Source organism: Cheilinus undulatus, linkage group 18, assembly GCF_018320785.1.
Source record: "Cheilinus undulatus linkage group 18, ASM1832078v1, whole genome shotgun sequence".
NCBI lineage: Eukaryota > Metazoa > Chordata > Actinopteri > Labriformes > Labridae > Cheilinus > Cheilinus undulatus.
In genome coordinates this window covers 7765640-7789710 of record NC_054882.1, presented here as the reverse complement: position 1 = coordinate 7789710, position 24071 = coordinate 7765640, and the positions used below count along the sequence as shown (strand labels likewise).

Genomic DNA, 24071 nt, shown 5'->3' with positions numbered 1-24071 from the left:
ACACTGTGTCCTGCAAACTGGAGAAGAGACGGACCATCCAGATGTTATCAACACACCGTTCAAAAGCCTGCATCTTTAAAGGTGTGGGGTTGCATTGGTACCTATGACGTGGGCAGCTTACACATCTGGAAAGGCTTTATCAATGTTAACAAGTACAAAGACGTTTCAGAGCAACATATGCTCCTATCCAGACAACGTCTCCTTCAGGGAAGGCCTTGCATATTTCAGGAAGACAATGCTAAACCCCATCCGTTATAGCAGGATGGCTTTGTAGTTGAAGAGTCTGGGTGCTGAACTGGCCTGCCTACAGTCCAGACCTTTCAAATCATTTGGAGCATCAAAAAATGAACAAATCCAGCAAAGAAGACCGAGGAATGTTGAGCAGCTAAACTCTTACATCAGACAAGAATGGGACAACATTCCCCTCCCTGGTCTGCTTACTTCCCAGACATTTACAGATTGTTAAAAGAAGAGGGGATGCTACACAATTTTAAAAACAGCCCTGTCCCTATTTCAGTTTAAGAAAGATGTTTGCTTTTATTTCATATTTGCTTTGTAAATGTAATCTTTTTTCAATGCCTCATCTACATTCAATCATGTTGTGTAGCATTACTACCAGATGCAGGACCCCCAGCAGATCTGACATCCAAGCACACCTAATGCCTACACAGTCTCTTCTGACTGAGCTGAATCAATGAATCCAATCACTAAAAGAGAGGGGATTCTTATCTTTAGTTTTTCGGTGAAGAATTGGGTTACCACCAGAAACAAGACCTAAAAAGACCCTGCAGACCCAAGATTTGAACACACTTCATCTATGCAGGGAGGCTGTAACAGAGGCAGAAACATTCACACACTCCCAAATGTTTTCAAATCAAATCACAGTTCAGAATATCACCCTGTATGTTCATTACAGGTGATTTGAACCTTTAAGTTCATCCAGTCAGATGTTTACTCACCTTCACTTTGAATTTAGTTCCTGTGACGGTAATTTGAAAAAGTGCCGGTTCGAGCTCAGCTTTTTAATCAAATCAAATCACCTCAAAAAGGAAGCCAAAGAAGTCAAACTTGTTGGATGATCACCATAAAATATCGGCCCTGAGATACATTATTATGTAACACTGCCATATGCCCGTGTTGATGTTGAAGCTGGGGCACGGCGGAGGGACAGCCACCTCGGCTGGTGGTGGATCCCGAGCCAGCTGACTGTGAAACCGAGGAGTAATAATGCCATCTGGAACAGCTGTCAGCCAAGGAATCTCGCTCTGGCTTATTAGGGAGAGCAGAGGGGCAGGGAGGGATTCTCTCCAACTCAAAGAGAGGAGGAATACATGGAGAGGAGGGGGGGAGATGTGAGGCATTGATATGGCAGAGGAATGAAAAGGAAATCACTGCAGGCTGAAAGGAGAGAAGCAACGTTAATCTGCTTCCAGGCAGCAGTGAAATTCTTATACTGAGAAAATATGGATTTCAACTCCTTTTGAGTTCATGAGCTTTAGATGGAGGAATCTCTTTGTGGTTTATCCCCAAATTCAGCCAGCATGCATATTATTTAACAATCAGATACAGAAGGGTACCTGTCAAGGTTGTTTCCTCGTTTTAGAGTATTTATATCAAATGAATAAAAACGCCATTGTGTGATACAGTGGAACCTAGATTCAAATCCAGGAATGTTATATAAGAGTCAGACATTACACTGAAGCAGGGTTAAGGCAGTGTTAGTTTCATCAACTGAAACATCAACCTAAATGTTTAGGAGTTGTTGTTGACTGAAACTGGACAAAAATGCTCAAGAATGAAAATGACAAAAACTAACATGCACTTTAGTTGGAAAAGTGGATTCAAATAGCTGCCAAAAGTAACATGGGAATATGGTTGGGGTTAAAAATCTTTAAAAAAAATGTTGTCAAAACAATGCAGTATTTACTGTAGATAAACGGTTCTCAACTGGTCTAGGGTCAGGATTTCAGGACCCAAATATAATAATAATAATAACTTTATTTGTATAGCACTTTTAAAAACATGGGTTTACAAAGTGCTTTGACAAGTGCAGAAACAAGTACAAAAACAAAGCAACAACCCAGACAAAAGACAGAAACAGAACGTGACATCTAGACAGATAATAATTCATCTACATCGATAAAGAGCGACAATATAAAACCAAACCTAGATGACCTGTGATGCCATGCAAACTAAGACATCACAGACATCAATCAGAGTGCAGTCATTAACTGCACAGCTAAGACATCATGAACATCAGACACAGACATCAGTACCATAAAATGATAGGAACCCAGGAAAAGCAGGAACCCAGCTACACAGGCTGAGACCGAGAGGACCAAAATTAAAGACATAAGAAATTAAAAGAGAAACAGTAAAATGTAAATAAGAGGGCAAAACAGATATTAAAACAGGGTGAAACAAGCTCTAAAACTGTAAAAGCAGTAAAATTGATAAGTATATATAACATTTTTTAATCCTAATGAAATATTTTTAAAGAAATATGGGTCAGTTTGGACATAAGAACAAAAGATGTGTTTTACCAAACAGATTGAGACACGTTCTTCAAAATGAGAGCATAAAATAGACTTTTTTTTTCCAGGGACACATCCATGACTCACTGAAAATGGCTTTGTGACCCACTTTTTGGGTCCTGACCCAGCAGTCAAGAACCAAGCCTCTAGATCAGTGAAGACCTTATTGGGCATGCATCAATACCTTTTATGTTTCCCTGTTTTACTGTGAATTTGGGTAAACCGAAATGTTTTAGCAGTATTTCAATTAATTTCTCTCCTCTTCTTGCAATAAATGGCTACTTTTCCCATGATAATTAAGTAATTTCACAAGCTATAAAATTTGTCAGTTTTGTCCCTTTTCTTTTTTATATCAGGTGTTTTGGTTGCTCCAAACGGCTACACATTCAATTAACTAAACGTGTGTTGTTGAACATTTTTTTGGAATTTTGAGTCGCGATCTGTCATAAGCAGGACTTGATATTAACTTTATTGCTCACTGACTGACGTGGCTACTTGTTTATGAAAAGTTACTAGCCACTGAGCATTTCCACTGGCAACAATTGTGTTGATTGGAAACTATGTGTGACATTGCAAATTGGGTATGTCTGGTATGAGATGAAACACATGCTCCATTTCCTTCTTTAATGGATACTAAGTTTATACTTATATTAATACATTGACTTTGAATTAACGTTATGCAGCTGGTTTCATCTAAATCTCACTCAGACAAATATCCATCAGAGAATGCTGAGGTTGTGACACTGACAAATTCCACTGGCCAATGTGGCTAGTTGAAGTCAATCTGGTACCTGCCACAGCCCCCCCCCAACCAGGGGTTCCAGACTCCAAGGTTCTAAAGTATAATGTTACTGGGCTGTGTTTCAGAACTGGTTGGAGTCTTTTCATTTCTGTCCAAGTCATTCAATTGGCTCGTAAGCTCATAAGCTCATGTATTAAGTGGATATTAAACATCAAACATGATAAAGACCAAACTTGGTACTCACGTTATGTAAAGAGACTGGATTAAAAAGTTGTGCTCCATCTCTCCCACCTGGCACAAGCATATGCAGCCTATATGAGCATTTCTTTAAGGGCTACATAAAATCGTTTTAACTGCCTTTTTTCCAGCATGAAACCATTTTGCCTCATACTGCAATGATATGAAAACATTCAAAAGCATGCCTGGAATAGCTGATCTGAAGAACCGGGAGAATTCCTGGCGGGCCAGCTGATTTTAGGGCCATGAGGGCTGGTGTGTAGTGGCAGGAAATGGATCATACAGGCTGCAGTGGTGAGGTAGGCACGAGCGCTCATTCAACATTTCCCCACATAACTCATTTTCTATAACTCATAGTTTGATGTAAACGCATCAGATGGAAATGAAACAGGTAGGCTAGTAGTGCCACATATGCAACAACAAAAAAACAAGACAAAAGATGCAATCCACCATCCAAGTTAATGAATGAATTCAGGGAATTATGGGGTTTTATGGATTTATTCTGATCAATGGATTGCACAAGCTACATCTGCAGAGGCAGTCAGGAAAATGTGGCTAATGTGGTTTGCGTGCGTAAAACTTTTGCTTCCAAGGTCAACCTTCTCAACATGTTAGCTGCAAATAAATTGAAAATGTGCTCTAAAATATTTTTACAAGCCAAATGTACAGATATTTTCAACAAATGTTGACTTAAGCTGAATAAAAATCCAGTTAATGTAATCAATCAAAGACATTTACATATCCAGGGAAAAAATAATCTGAAGTCTGGGCGTGAAAGTGGCTAAAGTTGGGTTATCATGTGTGGGATGCACAGAACCGAAAAGCATCCTTACCATGTTTGCTTCTGACGCAGGCACAGAATCTGTTTCCTTGTGATCTGAGGGACCAGCTGAGGTCTTCAACTTATCAGAAAAAACTTTGCCCTTTGGCTGTTGTGTAGTTTAAAAACCTGAAGGACTTTAAAAAACATTTCTATAACTCAGTACGAACTGGTGCTATGGGCTCAGTTTCCTTGGTTGTTATTGTAGCAGCAGCAGTCAAAAAAAGTGTTGGTGTTTTCTTTTTAGGTAGATCAAGAAGCAGAGAGCATTGCACCCTGCTGGAGATGAAGGCGTGAATCAATTTCTTTAAGTCTCCTGTGGACACCGGACCTCTGATTCTTGGTATTTTTAGATGACAAGGCGCCGATTTAGTCATCGTTGTGTCAGTGCTGTCACGATGCAGCAGCTAGAGCAACATCTCTTCAAAACAAAGATTTCTAACTCACTCTTTAATCTTTATATCAAAGGATAAAAATGAGAAAGTTGCAAAGTGCAGAATCAAAGCTTTGGCTCCCACCTACAGACACGAGTAAAAGCTTATGAGATAGATTTTCTGAGATACAAGCTTTGTAAAAATGTTAGCGATCTCTACAAGAACATCTACCCCAGGGATCTTGACTTGAAATAAATAAAGTATCCTTATTCCTATCCCACACCCTGCTGACAAGAGCTCAGCTCTTTCCCTTCTCACCTTAGAGCAGTAACAATTCTCCCCATTTTACCGGCTGGTGAGTTTAGAAAACAGCTCATTGCGGACTGTTTAAGGTTTGACTTTGAATGATTCTCTCCGAATTTTGTACAAATGTCCATCTTGAATCAAGGATGAAATAACTAGATTTTGGAGGTCATAAGTCAAATGTCAGGATCAGTGGGCCTCATGCTCATGTCCTAAACTTCCATCATCGACCTCGTGTGTATCTGAAGTCGACATGCGCAGATCCAGTAGTAATCTGAGCTCAACAGTCAGGCCCTGACGAGGCGATGAGGTCTATGAACAGTAGCGCTTGTTGATGGATAAAACTCATGCCATCCTCTCTGCTATGAGAAGCTTTCAGAGTGGCTTTGTGCTCTTCTTTAAATAAAGAAATGTGGCCCAGTTCTGATAAATCTGCGGCTATACTAGAGCTACATCCAGGCTAATCCCTACACTTGTACTGTATATACTGGCTGCAGCTCAGCTAACCCCACCTCTAACTAATACAAGCTAACCCACAGCAACTAACTTAATTAACCAAAGCAGGCACGGAGAAGTGTATTTCTGATAAAATTTCCACTATACTATAGTTACATCCCAGCTAAATGCTACTCTGGCTACATCCATTGCTATCAGCTTCAGTACAGCTAAACCCCACCTGTAGCTATCGCCTCACTCTCTAAAATGATGTTGATTGGTCAGGCCTGTTTTAAAACTGGGCACAACTGTTGCAGATTGAAGCTTTGCAAGATAGATTTGCCTGATGACAGACATGGAATCTGGCCCATCCATCTGCTTTGCAAGGTTATGAACTGAGCCAGGTGAAGAAGAAAATTGTCATGTAGCAGCTGAAGCCAGTGTTATGATTGCATGATATTCCCAACCAGTCTTATGTCTTCTTCAAGCTGACAGTGGAAGATACCACAGTTTGGTTTAATTTGATACACAATCCTGATGTGCTTTGAGCTTATGTTCTCCTCTCCTTCTTTGTGAGTATTATCGCTACAATTCCCTGTCTTTCTCTTTGTTATGCTTCGACTCGTCTCCTCGAACGGGCGTGCATCTTTCAAACTCTATAAACTCCACAACTTTGAATAAAAACACGCCCAAAAATGCTGCTGGGATTGAAGTCACTCATGTCCGCCATCTCCAGGTATAAAGTAATAACAACAGTAGAAAAGCACTCGGAGAGCGCAGACCTCCACCATTAGCCCCATCTCCCAATAGTACAGAATCCTTTAAAACATTCCTGGATCCAGACGGGGATCCGGATCACTCCCAAAATCTTATCAGTTCTTCCTTATGCTATTTGTGACATTTCCTGAAAATTCCATCAAAATCCATCCATAACTTTTTGAGTTATATTGCTAACAAACTAACAAACCCTGCCGATGACATAACCTCCTGTAAGGAGGAAATTAGTGCCACTATTGAATCAAAAGTGACTAAATGAGTCGGTTAACAGACTGAAATTTGTATCAAATGGAGTAAAATACAATACTGGGGGGCTCCCACCGCCCTTAAAAATGCCAAATGGTGTAGTCCAGGGCTGTGAAACAATGCAAGTACATTTAATTTAACCATAGTAAAAGTATTGCTCATAAATGGGGACATTATTGTTAAAAATACATTAAAATACATAGATAATTGTAAAAATGACACATTTGTTGCTTAGCTAACTGGTTAAGGGGGCCCCTGTGTAATATTCTTTCTGGGGACCCAAAATCTAGCTACGCCCCTGATGGTTGTGCATGGATCAGCAGCTTCTGAAATACTCAGGCCAGCCCTTCTAACACCAACAACCATGCCACATTCAAAGTTTCTTAAATCCCCTTTCTTCCTAATTTGGATGCTCAGTTTGAACTTCAGTAAGTCGCCTTGACCATGTCTACATACCTAAATGCATTAAGTTGCTGCCATGTGATTGGCTTATTAACTACTTGTGTCGACAAGCAATTGAACAAGTGTACCTAATAAAGTGGCCAGTGAGTGTATGTGCTAAAAACTTAAATTATAGATAAAACACTGTCTATTCAGTAATTTATGCATTTTTCACTTTTTTCAGTAGCTAAAGTCTTATAAAATGTATAACTGTAAATCATTAGCTGCACTTGAAAACATGAATTCCCCTTTATTTTTCATATTAATGTACCTACTTAAACTAAAGTTATTTGATAACTGTTCTATTTTTCAGCCATGTCACATGCAAGTAAAACGAGGCATTTAACACTGAACTGCTCATACCTTTACAAAAATGCTCCCACACCGACGTAGCAGCCAGCATTAACTATCACTTTCCCCATGGAGCTGTTAGAGATCCATCCACTCAGCATGCTGTCACAGTGGATGCTTTCCTTCACTGCTTTATCACCGGTCTCGTGCCTGGAGTCAGCGGTGGGCGTGGTCAACAGTTCAGGCACTGACCGGGCGCGTGCTGTCATCCACACCTGGTGACGACCGTTGATGACTTCGCGGCTCTCCCGTTACTTTTTCAAATGAAGCGAAACAAAGTTAACTTCGCTGTTTTCTGAGGAAAAGGACCAACAAAAGGTGGAGATAGAGAAGACAACTCGACGTTTCTGGGGATGGGGGACATTATGAAAAGTGTGAAGGACGATGGAGAGGTGATGGGAATGACAGAAAATCGATTTACAAGAGGTAAGATATTTTTTTCAGTACCTTAGCTAATATTTTTTTCCCCAACTGCCGAGTAAGAACGGTGTTTCCGCTTAATTTCTTGAAGAAAATTGAATTTTGTCGCTGAAGAAACTACTTTAATGTTGTTAAAAGTTTGTACGTTTAGCTGGGAACAGTGTTGTGATAATATAGCATACTAAAGTGAGTTTGACACATAGGCTACTGCACCAGAGGATGGCTGACCTGTTACAGTAGAAAAACAGGCAGTGTTAAAGACTTGTCCTCGAGAAACAGAGCCTTCATTTAGTAGTTTGACTTAACCATGGGTTTTTGAAAATAATTTTTAGATTTTCTGTGAGAAGTAGGTACAAACCGTAACTAATACAACGTTTAAAACCAAATTAAAATACTCAATACTCTTTTGGTGCATTAAATATCCTCTTTCCATTTCCTGCCACTGCAGTTATTATTATACCAGAATTCATACTGGATAATTCCTCGATTTTAGTTGTCAAAAGATGCATTTAAACTTAAGCACACAGTCTTAGTTGCACAGAAAATCTTTTATTTATATTATCTTTTCATATCCTACTTCTATGGGTATTGTTATGTTATCTGAATTTAAACTTTGTCATGCTACTAGTTAAAATCAACCAGTACTGATTCCATGGCAATCATTATAGAAGTTTCAGGAACCGAATCCAAGGTAATTCTTGATTTTAGTTGTCAAAAACTGTAGGCAAACATCAGCACACAGTCTAACTTGCATCAAACATTGGCAGTATTGTTGTGCAAAAACAGTATCAATGTTCTGTGCAATTTAGACAATGCTCTGCAAAGCCTGATGGATTTAAAAGATGGATGCACTTTATTCGTTTTGGCCGATATCAATACAGATATTTAAATATGCTTTTTGGACAAGAAATTTCAGCCCTATTGGACAAAATTTAAGGTTTGAGGTTGACCAAAGAAACAAACTTTAGTCCTTAAAAGACACTTTAAAGCAGGGGTGTCAAACTCAACCACAGCAGGGGCCAAAATCTGAATTTAGGTCTAACCCAAGGGACCAATGGGGTAAACATTTAACCATAAACTGTCAACCTTATTTTTACAGATAATAAATGAAGGTGGCAAAAAACTGATGATAAATGATTTTGATGTAAAAAAAAAAAAAAAAAAAAAAAAAAAAGTCAAAATGATAAGTTTAAAGGCTCAAAATCTGAGATTAAAAAGTCAAAATTTTAGTTAAAAAGGTCACAATACAAAATCAAAAGTTAAAATAATGTTTTCAAAAGGCAAGTATATGAGATAGAAAGTAAAAATCATGAGTTTAAAGGTCAAATTATGAGATAAATTACAAAATCATGATTTTTAAAGGTTGAAATACAAGTTAACATTTAAGATTGTGAATCTAAAAGGTCAAAATATGGGATGAAATTCTTAATTTTGAGTTTTAAAAGTCAAAATATGGGATTAAAAGTCAAAGTTAAGAGTCAAATCATGATCTTGAAATTTAAAAAATGGAATCTAAAAGTTCACAGCATGAAATAAAAAGTCAAAATGCTAAGTTTAAGTCAGAATTTTGAGATGCAAATTAAAAATATTAAAACACAAATTAATTTCTCTCACCCATTCCTTAATTTCTATCTCAATATTTTCACTCTTTACTTTTTCACTTTTTAGTGACTTAACACAGGATATTTTAAATATTCAAGGTTAAATTTACATTTCTTTACTAGAGGAAATCTGCAGACCTCAGACCAGCGGGCCAGTTCTTATTAAAATATGACATGATCATGTGGGCCCGGTAAAACTGCTCCCTTGGCTGGATTTGGGCCCCGGGCCTTGAGTTTAACACCCCTGCTTTAAAGTTTAAAGAATGAGCATAAATAAAGGAAAAACAAACTCAACTGACATCGGTCTGTTGGTTCAGCCTAAAACTCCACTAATTTATTAGTATATCTGGACAAAATATAGTTACAGTAGATATATGTGGAAATACACAGGCTAAATATTGGCAGAAATTTTGATATCTGCTGATACTGGTATTTGCCTTTTAAAGCTATTATCTGCCGATACAAACCCATAATATTGTGCATCCCTAACTGTATATTTGTTATATCATAAAGGTAGACTCTGTACCCTGAACAAGAGTCAGGGTTTAATTGGTTTTATTTGATAGGGATGATAAATTTAACATAGTTTCATTACAGAGCATAGCGTACCTATACTTTTGTATGCTACAATTTCCGTTTACTGTGCTTCCTGTTACTCGGCTACTGTCTTGTCTTTAAACAAATTTGCATACCAGCTCCCACACATATCTGATATCTTTGAGCCCGTCAGTGTTTAGAATTCAGCCTGGTAAAAGCAAGTTTTCCTTGCTACTGTAACTTTGCAAAATATTGCATAGTTCAGCAGTTGTGTGGATAAATATTGAATTTTTCTCAATAATACAACATAGATCACTGCAGACCTGCCCTCTTTGTAAATTGTCTGAAATAACATTATCTATGAATTGGTGCTTTGCAAATTATGACTGAGATTGATTGTTATTCCAACTACATGAATCCCATCTAAATGATCAACTAACATTTTACAAATAATGAAAAAAGGGGCTGGAAAGCTTCTTGCAACTAGGAGTATTAGAGATAAAGACATTGCTCTTTAATAAAGAACCTTGCATGCAGATGGATTAGCCAGATTCCATGTCTGTCATCAGGCAGATCCATCTAGCAAAGCTCCAGTCTGAAATGATTGTGCCAAATCTGAAAACAGACCTGACTAATCTGTGTTATTTGAAGAGAGCTTGGTGAGAGCTACAGACAGAGTTTACTTCTACTGGGGTTTCTATTGGGGGTTTAGCTTGGATTTAACTGTAGTAGTCTGGCAGTTTTTTCAGAACTTGGATATTTTTCTTCATTAAAACAGCAGCAAACTTAAAACCTGTTTGCCCTGGAAGATGTCTGGAAGACATTTGTCCTGTCACTTCCCAAGATTATTTTGAAATGTCTGGCCCTTTTCAAACACTTTGTATTGTGTCCCCAGTGAATGTGAAACATATCCCACATAGCAGATATATGAAACAGTCTATCTTGTGTGCCAAGTTACTTCGGTGATGGGTGGGAACAAAAAGTCTATAGTTAATTTAACTGGCATGTTCTTTCAGTAGAGCATGAATAAAAACAGATTTTAATGGCATCCAGCCATCTTGAGAAAGTCAGTCTAAGCCTATATTTTCTAAGTTGTTGACTTCTCTTCATGATAAACCTGACAAACATGACTTTTGGCTTTTGACATATCTGCATCATGCTGTAAATGATTGTGATTTGCCAGTAAATCTCTTTAAAATTGTTTACTATAATTGGCTCCTGATGCTGAAGTGAGCTAGAGAGACACTGGAGTACAGCTTACATTCTGTGTTTGAACTGAGAACAGATGAACAGGCTTTCTCTTGGATGCTTTGGGCAAAGAATTGATGGCCACACAGAAAAGAACATTTTGCCAGTTGCCTTTTAAAACCAACCCCTGGCTTCACTGTAAATACAGAAAAAATCACAATAGATCTCAGAGGCATGTGTCATCTATCAGAGAGTAACTCAAAGGGCTACTACTAGGGCTGGGTAATGAATCGCAAAATAGATTAAATCGCTATATGGCCTGCTGCAGTTTACAAATTGCAGAAGTTGAAACATTGCTTTAACTTGAAATGTGTCAAAATACTATTTTCAAATTTTTTTTTTTTTTTATGCAGCAACATAAATTTTATGCACAAATTGCAGACGTTCAAGTGTCAATATTTTTATAATGCTTACAAAAATCCTCCTTTTGTGTTTTGTGTATTTTTTTCTTCATCAGAATGAGTGACATAAAAATGATAATGCCCTCAAACAAAGCAAATGGCATCACATTAGCAATACAAGCAAAAATAGTTAGCTAACTCTATCTAACACTGATGAAGCCTGGTGTTACTTCACGAAAGTCATGCCCCAGCTGCGTTCAGCTAGTAGCCAGCCTCACCTCCCCCATCCCAGCCACCTCCTTTATAGCTTAAAGCTTTTTGCACCCCCATATTCAGATTCATGCTACTATGGATTAATTGCTTCGGAAATAATTTCATTGTTTTCAATACACATGGTCTTATGTATGGAATTATTTATTGCTTGAATTTGTTGAAAAATACTCAAGATTAATCGAAGAATAATTGCATATAAAATCGCAATCGCAATATTTGGGTTAAAAAAATCGCAATAAGATTATTTTTGCAAACCATTCAGTCCTAGCCTCTACTGTGTCATGAAATGGGTGTTGTTTTTAGCATGTTAATGCTCTATGATATAACCAACCTCTACAAAACATAGATCCTATCACTTTGAGAAAGCATCTGGTCTTTTGACAACCTTATGTCCTATAGTTGGTCAAAACATTTTTAGAGCATCAGTTGACTTCCTGAGATTTTTTTAAAGATTTATTTTTGGGCTTTTTATGCCTTTATCGACAGAGGAGGACAGTGGACAGAATCGAAAACAGGGATGAGAGAGCTGGGGAGAGATATGTGGGAAAGTGCCACCGGCCGTATTCGAACCCCTGCCATCTGTGTACATGGGTAGTGCCTCAAACCACTAGGCCACCTTCGCCCCACTTCCTGAGATTTTATTGGTTTCAGACATTTTTTTTGAAATCATAGCGTTGATAGATTTTAAAGATATGTTGTAGAAGATGTGTGAGTAATGCAGCAGAAACTCATTATGCTGTATGGATGGAGGATCTGTTTAACGCATGAGCAGAGTAAACAGTGTCACTGGTGCCAAAACACGTGTAAACAAGCAGCTTTAACCCTGACAAACAGTGAAATGTGGCATCTTGAAAACACTATGCTTTCCAATGTTTGGTCTGCCGCATCACAGATAGTGCCTCATTGAATATTTGAAACAGTTTGACAGGCCAGAGGCACAGACAAGGTGACAAAAATACTAAATTCATATAATCCACTAACAGTGCAGAAAAGCACTGTAAAATTTAATATAGGGTCTGACTTTTCTGGGATAATATCCAAATGCAACAGCTTCACAAGGAAAACATCAAAGGAGAGGTGCAGAGAAGTAGAACATCTGTCTATAGATAGATATCTATAAATAAATCAAATACATGTTATTATGTGCATAATAGTCACTATGACTAATAGTGCTGTTCAGAGTATGTCTGATCAGCAAACTTTTGATTTTAAAACAGATTTCTTTTTTTGTCAGATTTAAATTTCTTGTAAGCATGGAAATGGGTGGCAACTTAATAGGACAAAATGTAGAGAATCAAGAATTTTTTAGAAGGGTTTACTGATGCATTGGATTAACATCAGCTACAGCAGATATCAGCCCACTTGACAAACATCAGCCCATCAGCAAGTAATGTGGCAACTAACATGAGAATTAGATAAATGTGTTGTGTTTCATAAAGTTTGTGCTGCAACACCTAATTTCTGGTTCAGAGAAGGCTTTTCATCTGATTTTTTCATCAGATTTGTTTATTGGACAAACTCTTACTGTTTTTTTGGTCAAACATGTCAGAAAATATTGCCATTTAGGAGGCTTACAAGCAAAATAAAGAAGTAAAAAAAGTCATGAGCAGTTGCTCAAATTGGTACTTGAAACATATAACTGACATTAGCTGCTGTAGAAGTTATCTCCGTATCTGGTCAGGCTAAAGCACTCCTGAACTTTATTGTAAGTCAGTTAGTTATTCAGTGTTGGTATCTGTGTTGAAGGCAGAATAAGAGTTCATTAGTGGACTTGTGTATGGTGATGTGCTCAGTAGGGCTGCACGATAAATCAATATTAAATCGTTATCAGACTTTTTAGTTTGGACGATGTTAAAAATATGAACATCGCAAAATTGGCTTTCCCTTCAACTAGGGTAATTACGGTACGGCTCTCCCTTACGTCTCCAGGCTGCACGCTTACAACATAGAGGGTCTGACATTAACTGTTGCTTGAATGCCCGGGGCAACTTCAAAAAGCCGACGGGAAAGCACGACTCTGAGCTTTTCTGTTCATTAATTTTATCATTTCCTCTCTCATTTCTGTTACCACGGAGCCCCTGAGTAGCCTGATGCAGTGTGTCACTGCCTCCATTGACTGAGCGTGTCTGCTGACGTGCAGACAGCTGCACAACCTTTAACTTAAACACTTTATGAAGGTAAACACTGTCATCAGTAAAGATTCATGGCAGTCACATCAATAAATCTGTTCCCCACATAAAGAAGACAGGCTTGAACTTCCAAATTTAAGCGTTTATTATTTTAAATCCGTATTTTATTACCGTCGGATGCACTCGACGGGGGAGTGTGTGTAAGAGAAGAGAGAACAGGAAGTCCGCCGGTGCTGCGTCTCTTCAATAAGCTCATTCATTAAAGTGTGCTGCCGTGTTTAATCTGAAGCTTCCCATTTCCTCATTTTAACTATTTCTCCAGCCACATCCTGCCGATGCTCTCTCACACCCAGATCTTATGACAATTACACCGTTGCGCATCATCAACGAGCAGCCTATAACACACATGGATCGCATGTGGAGATAATGTCATATCTAGTGAATTTTGTACAAACGTGGGTGTTTTATTTGATCTTTAATGCACTAATGATCATAAATATTGTCAAAAGAGCATAAATATAAAACCAAAGCTCCAAAATGAGGCAGGGTGAAACGATGTGTCTGGAGAGCTGCAGGTGTGAGGCAGGGCTGGTTTCAGTCATTTGGAGGCCCAGGGCAAAGACCAAGATGAGGCCCTTCCCCCTTTAACTAAAGAATTAATAATAAGTGGAAAAAATTAGAAAGGATCTCTTTTATGTTAATAAAGCCACAGAACTACAGTAAATGTTTTAAGTTTGGTGAAGCGGGGCCACTTAATTAATCCCTAGGGGGATTTATTTGTCTTTGTTTAAGGTTTGCACTTTATATTTATTCAAATTGTTTGCCAATTTATGAAATAAAAAATTGAAATAATTTATTCTGTTGTCCTTAGTGGTATTACCAAAAATCGTAATCGTAATCGAAAATCGAGATTTCAGAGACAAAAATCGAGATTTTGTTTTAGCCAAAATTGTGCAGCCCTAGTGCTCAGGGTTGGCTCAGTAAAATGAGTACTAGGTTAATTTAACTAAAATTTAATTATGTTTTCAAATGACACATCAAGACAAAGAAAAGGGTGTTTTTGATGAGAATCTTGAAAAAATACATTCGTAAGAATGACTACTTTTATTCTGTAATATGAAATAGATATAACAAATGACCCTTAACCTTTTCAAACTCTGTTACCTGTAAAAAAATATCTCTATATTTAGGTTTGTTGTTATACAGAACACTGTGTTGTTAACCATGTTACCAAGGGTCAGTCCTAAAAATTATCTCCAAGTACTTACATGTAATAACAAAAGATTTGTAAAAGAGGCATCAGAGGTATCAATAAGGATTTGGTTAAATAGGGGGTATCAATAATAGCATCATTTTCAGTAAAAGTTAACAATCATCACCATCCCTGCTGTGCACCCAGTATTTCACAGTTTTGCTAGTTTTAGTAAAAAAAAAAAAATCAAGACAGTTTTTTAACTTTTTAATTTGAGGTACAGAAAGTTGATGGAGTGAGAAACTAAGCTGAGAGATTGGGGAATGTCATGCAGCAGTACTGAAGGTCTGACTCAATCCTTAGCCACCTGCTTCAGGGACTGTAGCTTCTGCAAACTCTGCTACTCAACTACTTTGTTGCCCATTCATATTTTCAGCACAGGCCAACTAGATGTAAGGATTACTGGTAAAGAAAGGAGGAGTATTTTAGGCAGAGACAGTCTCATTTATTCAGGGTGTATAAATTATTGTACAATTTTGTTAAATCAGTCAAATGAAAATTATTCATCTTTAACAGACAATGGATTCAAATTGTAGCTGTGGCAAACACTGAAAAATAAAAACAGCATTCCAAAAATCACGCTAAAAGTCAGGAAGAAATCACTCCCTTTAAACTGAAGGCCTCAATGAAATCAAAGTGCTGTGATTATAATTGGAATACTTCAAAGAAAGACACTATTAGCCTTCTGAACCTTTTTGTCCTTATTGTCTATCTTTAATTGTAAGTATAAGAAAAACTTTATAGTCCTGAACCCTTTTAAAGTTCACAGCCTAATTTAAAAAGATTTGTGTTCCCATGACCTTGAATTTTGACCCAAAGCAAGCCCCCTTTTACCCATCATCCTGTGAGTATTGTGTAACCCTCATAACCAGGATTATCTCTTTTTTTATGCCATTCGGTGGGCACTTTCATCCAGAGCTCCTGGTGGACTGGAGAGTGCATACATGTTGTTTTGTTCCAGTGGGAGCCGAGCCTCCATCTCTGACGCTGTAAACAACATGTTGACCCACCAGGAGAGTACAGCCGTGACCCTGTGAGTACTGTACAATAACAGTGCACATCAAGAAGAAAAATAGTCTAGAGGTCAGTCCATATGGGCTGTTTATGGCTGATTACACTTGAAGTTGAATTCACTGCAAGATGATTATTTTAAAGGCCACAGTGCAAAACAGCGTCTTGATATCAAGCAAAACTGCTGTATAATCGGAACATAACTTAAAATTCAGTTGTTCCTACCTTTGTTTCTGAGATGAAGTGTTTACTCTCTTTCAGAAGCTGAATTTTAGGTAACAATAAACCATTTAACACCCCCCCACCCCCGACTACTGAATTAGTTCCAAATTGACAAATAGACTCATATAAGACCAGTTTTGATACACAATGGGGATTCTCTCTGAAGACTTTGTAAAGGTTCATTAATGCTTTATGTTTTAAACGCATACAGACAGGGCTTTCTGTCTGTACTATGTGTTCTTTTTGTTTTTACAGAGCTCAACAGCATGGTTACAGAAGTAACCCGCCCATTTGTTTCTCTCCATAGAGGGTTGTTTATCAGTTGAATTGTCAGAAATATCCACATTAGACTTGCTACAAGCTACCTGAGGGTGAAATGATGGTATATGCTTACCTAGAAGACAAAAGTTTGAAATATATCAACCTCTTTTCAAGGAGCCTGTGGTATAATTGCTCTAACATTTTGTTGGGGATAAAATAGCAAATTAACCTGTAATGTAACGGGTGGTTTAATTTGGGTTTCTGAATAGACATTTAATGATTTGTTAATGCCTAGCACTGTATTAGGCTTATCCAGGGGTTACAAAGAATCCATTTATCATATGGTTCTCCAAGATGACTTCATAGAGTTTCAGAATAAAGGTATCAAGCTGCTCCAGAATTAAAAAAGGATATTTAGCTAACCCAAGGCCTTGTTGAAATAAATAGTATTTAAACAGTCGTCCTTGTTGTTACAAAGCAACACGAAAACTATAATTGTAGCTTTTTGTGTTGGTGCTCATCATGTCTGCCTTTGAATAACGGTGTCAGAGGTGTGTTCATGGACACATGGGAAATTGGCTGCAGTGTTAATTGTTTAAGTGTCATTCATTAACTGCTGTCCGTCAGGACTGCAGTAAATTGAAGTAGCTATTGGTGAAGACATTAATCAATCAGCTGAGACATGGCCACTCACTTAGCTTCTATCTCCCACAGCTACTCTTTAGTTGCAGGGTTAAATAGAAACAGCTCTGTGGCTGTGTTAAAGTGGTGCAAGCTTAATGAATTGTACAAGTTTACATGTATGAAGATGCACTTTACTTAAAAATAAAGAGTAGAGCAAACACACTGGTTACTTTTACTATAAGTCATTGTTTTCTCTACATATTGATTCATTATAATCATTAAAATACTATAAATCAAAGCTTCAGCTTATTTGTCTGAAAGGTTTCAAAGAAATGCAATGCAATCAGTTCTTAATCAAATAAGACAGAAAACTATCATCTCACACTTAAGCCTGCAGATGTTGTGTTTGATCTGTGAAAACATTATTTCAACAGAGAATTGCCTGATAATTGTAACTCATTACTTTTTTCTATCTACAATTTTTAATCAGAATTCATTTTCATTTTCTAGCCCTAAAACCCGTTTTAAAATATATTGGGTTGTATGATTTCCACTATGACTGGACCGCAGAATTAGCCAGTAAAAACAGAATCTAAAGTTAAAAGTTGAATTCTGTGGAAATAACATAAATTGACTGAAATGATGTTTTTGTCGGATAGAGGAACGTAAATTTGGGGGAACATTCCAGTGAGTGCTAGCGTATAACACAACCCATGTGTCTGATTGTAATTTTTTTGACTCACATACAAATTGGATATAAATTACTGTCTTAAAGTGAACAATATGTTTTTTTATTCCATTCTCACAGTTCAAGAAAACAAAAATATAAGGACAGTAGGATTTTTTTTTTCAATTATTCTAAAAAATGACATTTGAATGTTTGCGTGATATGTAGAGCACAACAACTCTGCTGTTAAATATATATATTTATTGGACTACAATTTTAAGTTAATGAAATGTTGTACTTTGTGCCATTTTTTTTTGGGCTTATTTAGTGCCTTTATTAGACAGAGGAGGACAGTAGATAGAGTTGGAAATGGGATGAGAGTTGGGAGAGACATGCAGCAAGGCTGGATTCAAAACTCGGGCCGCCCACGTACATGGGTAGCGCATTAGACTGCTAGGCCATGTGTGCCCGCACCTTGTGCGATTTAAGGCCATACAAGTGCCCGTACTTACCGGAATCTGGTTATTTTGCTCAGAAGTGACTCATATCTGTTTTTATTTTCTGGCAGTGTAAACTGCACAAGTTGCACTGAATCTAATCTTTTCATATCAGATTCAGGCTACCTTCATATTTAGTATTAGTGTGGTCTGAACCAAGAGTGGGAATCACTATTGGCCCCCTGATATGATATTATCACCATACTTATGCCAATATTCCATATTATTGCGATTTTAAACATTTTGCAATACACAGAGCATTGCGATACCATATACTGCAGTATACTGCTATCTATACAATTTTTTCAACTGTTTAGCTGATTTAGCATTAGCCTTGCCTTCCTTTTTATCATATTACCGCAGTATTTTATTTTCATGCAGCACTCCTTGCAAACCCAATGTGTCATGTCTGTGTTGTTTAGGCCCTGCTTACATACCTCATGTCCTTTCCCTGGTGCTGCCATATTGGTTGTACTAACTTTCTCCTGCTGTATGACCGTCACCTCTGCCGACCTCTCTGGACTAAGTGTGCAACAGCATCATTAGGTGGTCCTATTTATCCAGTATCAAAGACTTTGGTTCATATTAGCAATTCATTTCAAAATATCAATATAATATCGTGATACTGTGCTGTATCAATCTTTTTCCCCCACCCCTAGTCTGAACAGGCATTGAATGCAAATTTGACGTCATTCTGGTGCAACATCTATCACAATCCTGTGCCAGTGGGCAACAGAATCATTGGAGGTCGGAGAGTCAGACTAAATGAAATCAAACAGGGAAGACAGCAGTGATGAGTCAGTTAGTGGAGGGAGGTGAGGTGTAAGACCCCCATTGGTATTTGGGGTGATACTTTGATGCAAGCAAAACTTGGCAGGTTGAATTTGCCCCTTCTCAAACATTGCTGGAGTTCTTTTTATTCTTTTGGTTTTGTATGGCAAGATGATATGATTTGATTGAGCAAAATTATTGTATTTAATTTATTTATTCTTATGTTTGAGATGAATAAATCAAATCAAATTTTGAAAGACATAGCTGAATTTGGCCACAGAATGATGTAGCTGTAGTGCCAAAGGAAAGTTAAAAGCCTCAAGGTTAAGTTTAAAAAGGCTAAAGACTAAATCAGCAGTTGTGGTCAGATCACATGTCTGTTTTACAAGCTGGACCATAGTTTGGGGGATAAACCCAGCTGTCAGTTCAGTTAATCTGTTCAGGGCCATGACCTGTTTGCACGGCAGTTGGAAAACGGGCCATATTAACAATGTAATGTGAACAAAAAACAAGTTCTTGGCAAAAAAATCAGAAAGGAGTATTAAGGCCTGCACTGTAGACTTATCCTAACTGGCCAGGCTGATTACTGATTCACCCCCAGAAAGTATGACCAATATACCCAAGAGTCTATTCAGCTCTTAAAATGTACACATATTGACTTAGAAAGCCTTGTTTGCTTGTAAAAAAAAAAAAAAAAGAACTCATCGTATTTATTGCAATGTATTTAGACTTCTGTGATGCATTTATTTTGAAGGTTTGTATGATAACCACAAATTTGGGATTTATTGTGCAGCCCTAGGGTGCATCATAAAAATCATGACTCTTTAGCAACCAAAACAGATCCACATGTCTTTTACAGTGGAGGTATTTGCATGGTTTAACATGCTGCTGTGACATATTGTCAGCTTATACGGTGTTATGTTGGACTTGTAGTACAATTCATACACCATGCAAACAAGAACAGGCACAGCAGGATCCAACACACTGGAAAAACATACAGTTGACAGCAGACATTAAAATAAACTGAAGAGAAAACATCCCTCACTGACTGACAGCTTAGGTCACCTTGGTCTGAAAAGAAAAAGGTAAAACTCTTCATAAAGCATTCCCCAGCCTGAAACAACTATTGTTTGATAACTAGCACAAGCGTAACTAGAACAAAATCAAATCTGCAATTGTGACTCCTTTGATTGGAGATGTAATAGTTTGATTATAAAAATAACTGTTTCATTCATGTCTTTAAAATCATTTGGCTGACAGCCTTAAGAGATAATAATGGATAATGCAGCAACAATTGCACTTTTTATTTTAAAATTGATAAAAGACAATATTATCTTAAATTTTGCTGAAGTTTACTGTCCTCCGCCGCTTTTGGAGCACCTGTCTTCCAAACAGGTTAGCATGTATTGAGAATAACATTAATTATTGCTATGATAGTCCTAAAGTTGATACTAAGAAATGACAGGGATGAATTACCTCAGCCTGTTTAAGGTGTGTATGTGTGACAGCCAGAGCTTGCCTTTTTTTTTAATCCCCAATGTGTCTGTGTGTTTTTGGGTTTCATGACAGATGCACTTTGTTATTCCCCTCTGCAAGCGGCCCTTGGCCAGCATCTAAAAAATAGACAATGCAAGGCTGGAGCCAGTCAGTAGGAGAGGAAATCCCACCCAGTGTTTGTCCACTCACCGTGTCTTTTCTGTCTTCCTGCTTGCAGCACAATACAACAAGGTGCCCTTTACAGTTTATTGCAGCGTTTTTAATGTGCTCTGTAGGTGCACAGAATGTTAAGGCTCGCTGCAGTGACATTTTTTTCAGCTGCACTTCTCTACAAGCAAATGGACAGGCTTCTTTTCAAATCGAGGCAGCTTAATCTATATTGATGATAGTGACATGCACTCTTGGAAAAATATTAATAGCACAAAGTAGGAGCCTGTATTCCAAGGTGATGAAATGAGGCACTTCTGCAGACTGGATCCTGAATAATGATCATCAGGAAATTATAATTTTCTACCAAAGAGATGTGTAATGATTATGAAATTAATTCTTTAACCACACATCAGATAAAGAGAGTAGCACATGCAGTTTTATTAGATAAGGGCTATTAATCTATAATAAATATGACAAATTGTAAGAGAATAGAGTGGAAGAAGATCCACAATAAGGCTGGCTAATTTATACTCTGTTAATGCAATTTGTTTAACAGTAATACAGTCTTGAATCAACAGGTGCTGTACTTAACAAAGATTGGTGCATTGCTTTGACAGTTTTTGAGTCTTGGATTTAAATGTAATACAACCCAAATTCCAAAAAAGCTGGGGCACTGTGTATCATGTAAACCAAAACAGAATGCAATGATTTGCAAATCTCATAAACCAATATTTTATTCACCATAAAACATAAAACAACATATCAGAATACTAGCTCATTTGGAATTTGATTGCAGCGACACATGTTTAAAAAGTAGGAACAGGGCCAGGTTTAATTGTGTAGCATCCCCTCTTCTGTTAACAACAGTCTTAAAGCATCCAGGAAGTGAGGAAATCAGTTTTGGAAAACAAATGTTGTCCCATTGTTGTCTGATATAGAATATTACCTGAACAACAGTCCTGGGTCTTCTATACAAGATTTTCATTTTATGATGGGATGAATGTTTTCTGCCTGGGAAAGGTCTGGACTGCAGGCAGGTAGACCAGTACAGCACCTGGACTCTTCTATTGTGATGCCATGTTGTTGTAATGGATGTGGTATGTGGTTTAGCTTTGCTTTGCTTTGCTGAAATATGCAAAGCCTTACAGGAAGAAGTGCTGTCTCGATGGGAGCATATGTTGCTATAAAACCTGTATCTATTTTTCAGCATTGATAGAGCCTTTCCAGATGTATAAGCTGCCTATGCCATAGATGTTTATGAAACCCCATGACATCAGAGATGCAGGCTTTTGAACTGTGCACTGATAACAAGCTGAATGGTCCCTTTTCCCCCTCAGTGTATGTGGCTTCCAAAGAGAACTTGCAATTTTGATTCATCTGACCACAGAACAGTTTTCCATTTTACCTCAGTTTGTTTCTGACTTTATGCAAATTAACTTAATTAGCAGCAAAATGGCCGTCCAGCTGTTTTTCATTAGCACCACTTACTTTTCTAACCTTTCCAAATTCAAAATGACCAAATAAGTTTCATGAGATGGTAAATTGTCTAAGTTTCAACATCTGATATGTTGTTTATGCTCTATTGTGAATAAAATATAGGTTTATGAGATTTGCAAATTATAACATTCAATTTTTATTTACATTTTCACACAGCACCCCAGCTTTTTTGTGATTGGGGTTGTACATAATCGATTCTCGTATCAGCTTATTTGGTGAGTTTCTTCTATAATAGTGATCTACGGAGAGGCCAGAGGAGGCAGGATGATCCGGGTTGCTGATGTGACCATTTCACTCACTCACTTGAAACAAGAACAAAGTTTTAAAGTGCCTGTGTCAGCACTGCTGCCCCATAAGGGCTTCTGGAAATGTAAAGACAACAAACATTTCCTGGGGTGGGTGTCTCTGCTTGTGCGTGGGTCTTTGTTTCTGTGAGTGTCATATTGAAGAGGAAAGTGTTGGGGAAACCAGGGGCCAAAGGGCTGAGGCTGTCCTCAGTGCATGCTGCTTTTACACATGCCATACACACTTCTGTGTATCACCAATTTAAGCTTTAACGTGGTTCATTTAGATAATTTTTTTTACTGTGACTTTGACTGTATATTAACAGAAGTTGGCCTAAATATTCAGCTCACATTTTTCTTTGTTATATATCTTGAAGCTCTTTGGCTAAAATTAGAATTTAAATCAACTTTAATAAAACAACAGAGTATGCCTGTGTACCTGTTTTGAGCCTCTGCTGTTTCCAGCAGAGGGCAGTGTATGTGTGCCTCTGTCTCACTGGACAACAACATTTATCCCTTTGAGTGTGTTTGGGATGATATTCAAGATCTTTGGCTCTGAAATCCTTAGTCATTTTGATGATTCAGTCTTCATTTGAATTGCTGTTTGTGAATGTTTGAGCACATTCTCATACTAGTGCCAGTATTTTATGCAAACAAGGGGCTATGTTCGAGCTCAGAGTAGTGAAAGCACTGTGTAATTCTTCTGCACAAGCATTAGAATTATTGATCACACCTGCACGTATACGAGCTGTTTATCAGAGCAATTATCTTACTTGAGCAATTAAGGGTAGAGATATACAGATTTCTGCACTGAGGAGACATTTATAACGTCACTTTTTATTCGTCATTTACAACTTATTTCCTTGCTGCTGACTTTGTTTCTCCTTGGGGATTAATGAACTCCATCCTTATTAAATTTTTATTAGAAGACTATCCCTGGGACTATGGGAATCACAGGACCTGACAGGGTTGAAGAGGTGCGTCAGTGACCGAGGGGATGCCGGTTCAAGTCCAAGCCTGTAGGGGGGAGGCTAGGCAGGGAAAGTAAACAAGAAGCAGCGACAAGCCCTTGAGCAAGGAAGACTGTTGCATAAGTTACTTGTGTATGTAAATGAATGAGTGCTGGAAGCAAGGAGGTGCAGACAAGTGTGTGTGCTCAGTCATCCTTCCCTGTTTAAGTGAGGGTTGAAACTTCTCCACTCTGCTCCCTGCACTGTAAGGCTCATTTTATACCTCGGGCAGTTGTGTCATGCAGGTTTCCAGGACAGCTTACGTTAAGTGAGCAGGTGGGATTTACTGTGTGGCACTTTGCCGAGGAACAGGGTTGTTATTGGACACGTGAGGATTCGCTCTGTCAAACTCGAGGCCAACCTGGCATCCATAATTTTAATGCCAAACAAAAAGTTACCCAAGTAGAACAACTATAAATTCTGCAAATGCCTGGTAAACTCACCTGAAGAGATGTTTAGGTTTCCTATAAATCTTGTGTGGGTCTCGAAGGACAAATTTTGAGCACTCAGTACCAAGTC

At 37.9% G+C, this 24071-nt stretch overlaps 1 protein-coding gene across 2 annotated transcripts in view; it reads left to right on the top strand.

Moving 5' to 3' along the window:
• Positions 1–7488: 7488 nt before the first annotated feature.
• Positions 7489–24071, top strand: part of slc4a11 (solute carrier family 4 member 11) — a 224895-nt gene continuing 208312 nt past the window's right edge. For both annotated transcript variants that reach the window (XM_041812785.1, XM_041812784.1), the window contains exon 1: positions 7489–7686. In XM_041812785.1, the coding sequence (XP_041668719.1) occupies positions 7614–7686 (73 nt within the window). In that variant the 5' untranslated portion in view covers positions 7489–7613. The remainder of the gene's footprint in view (positions 7687–24071) is intronic.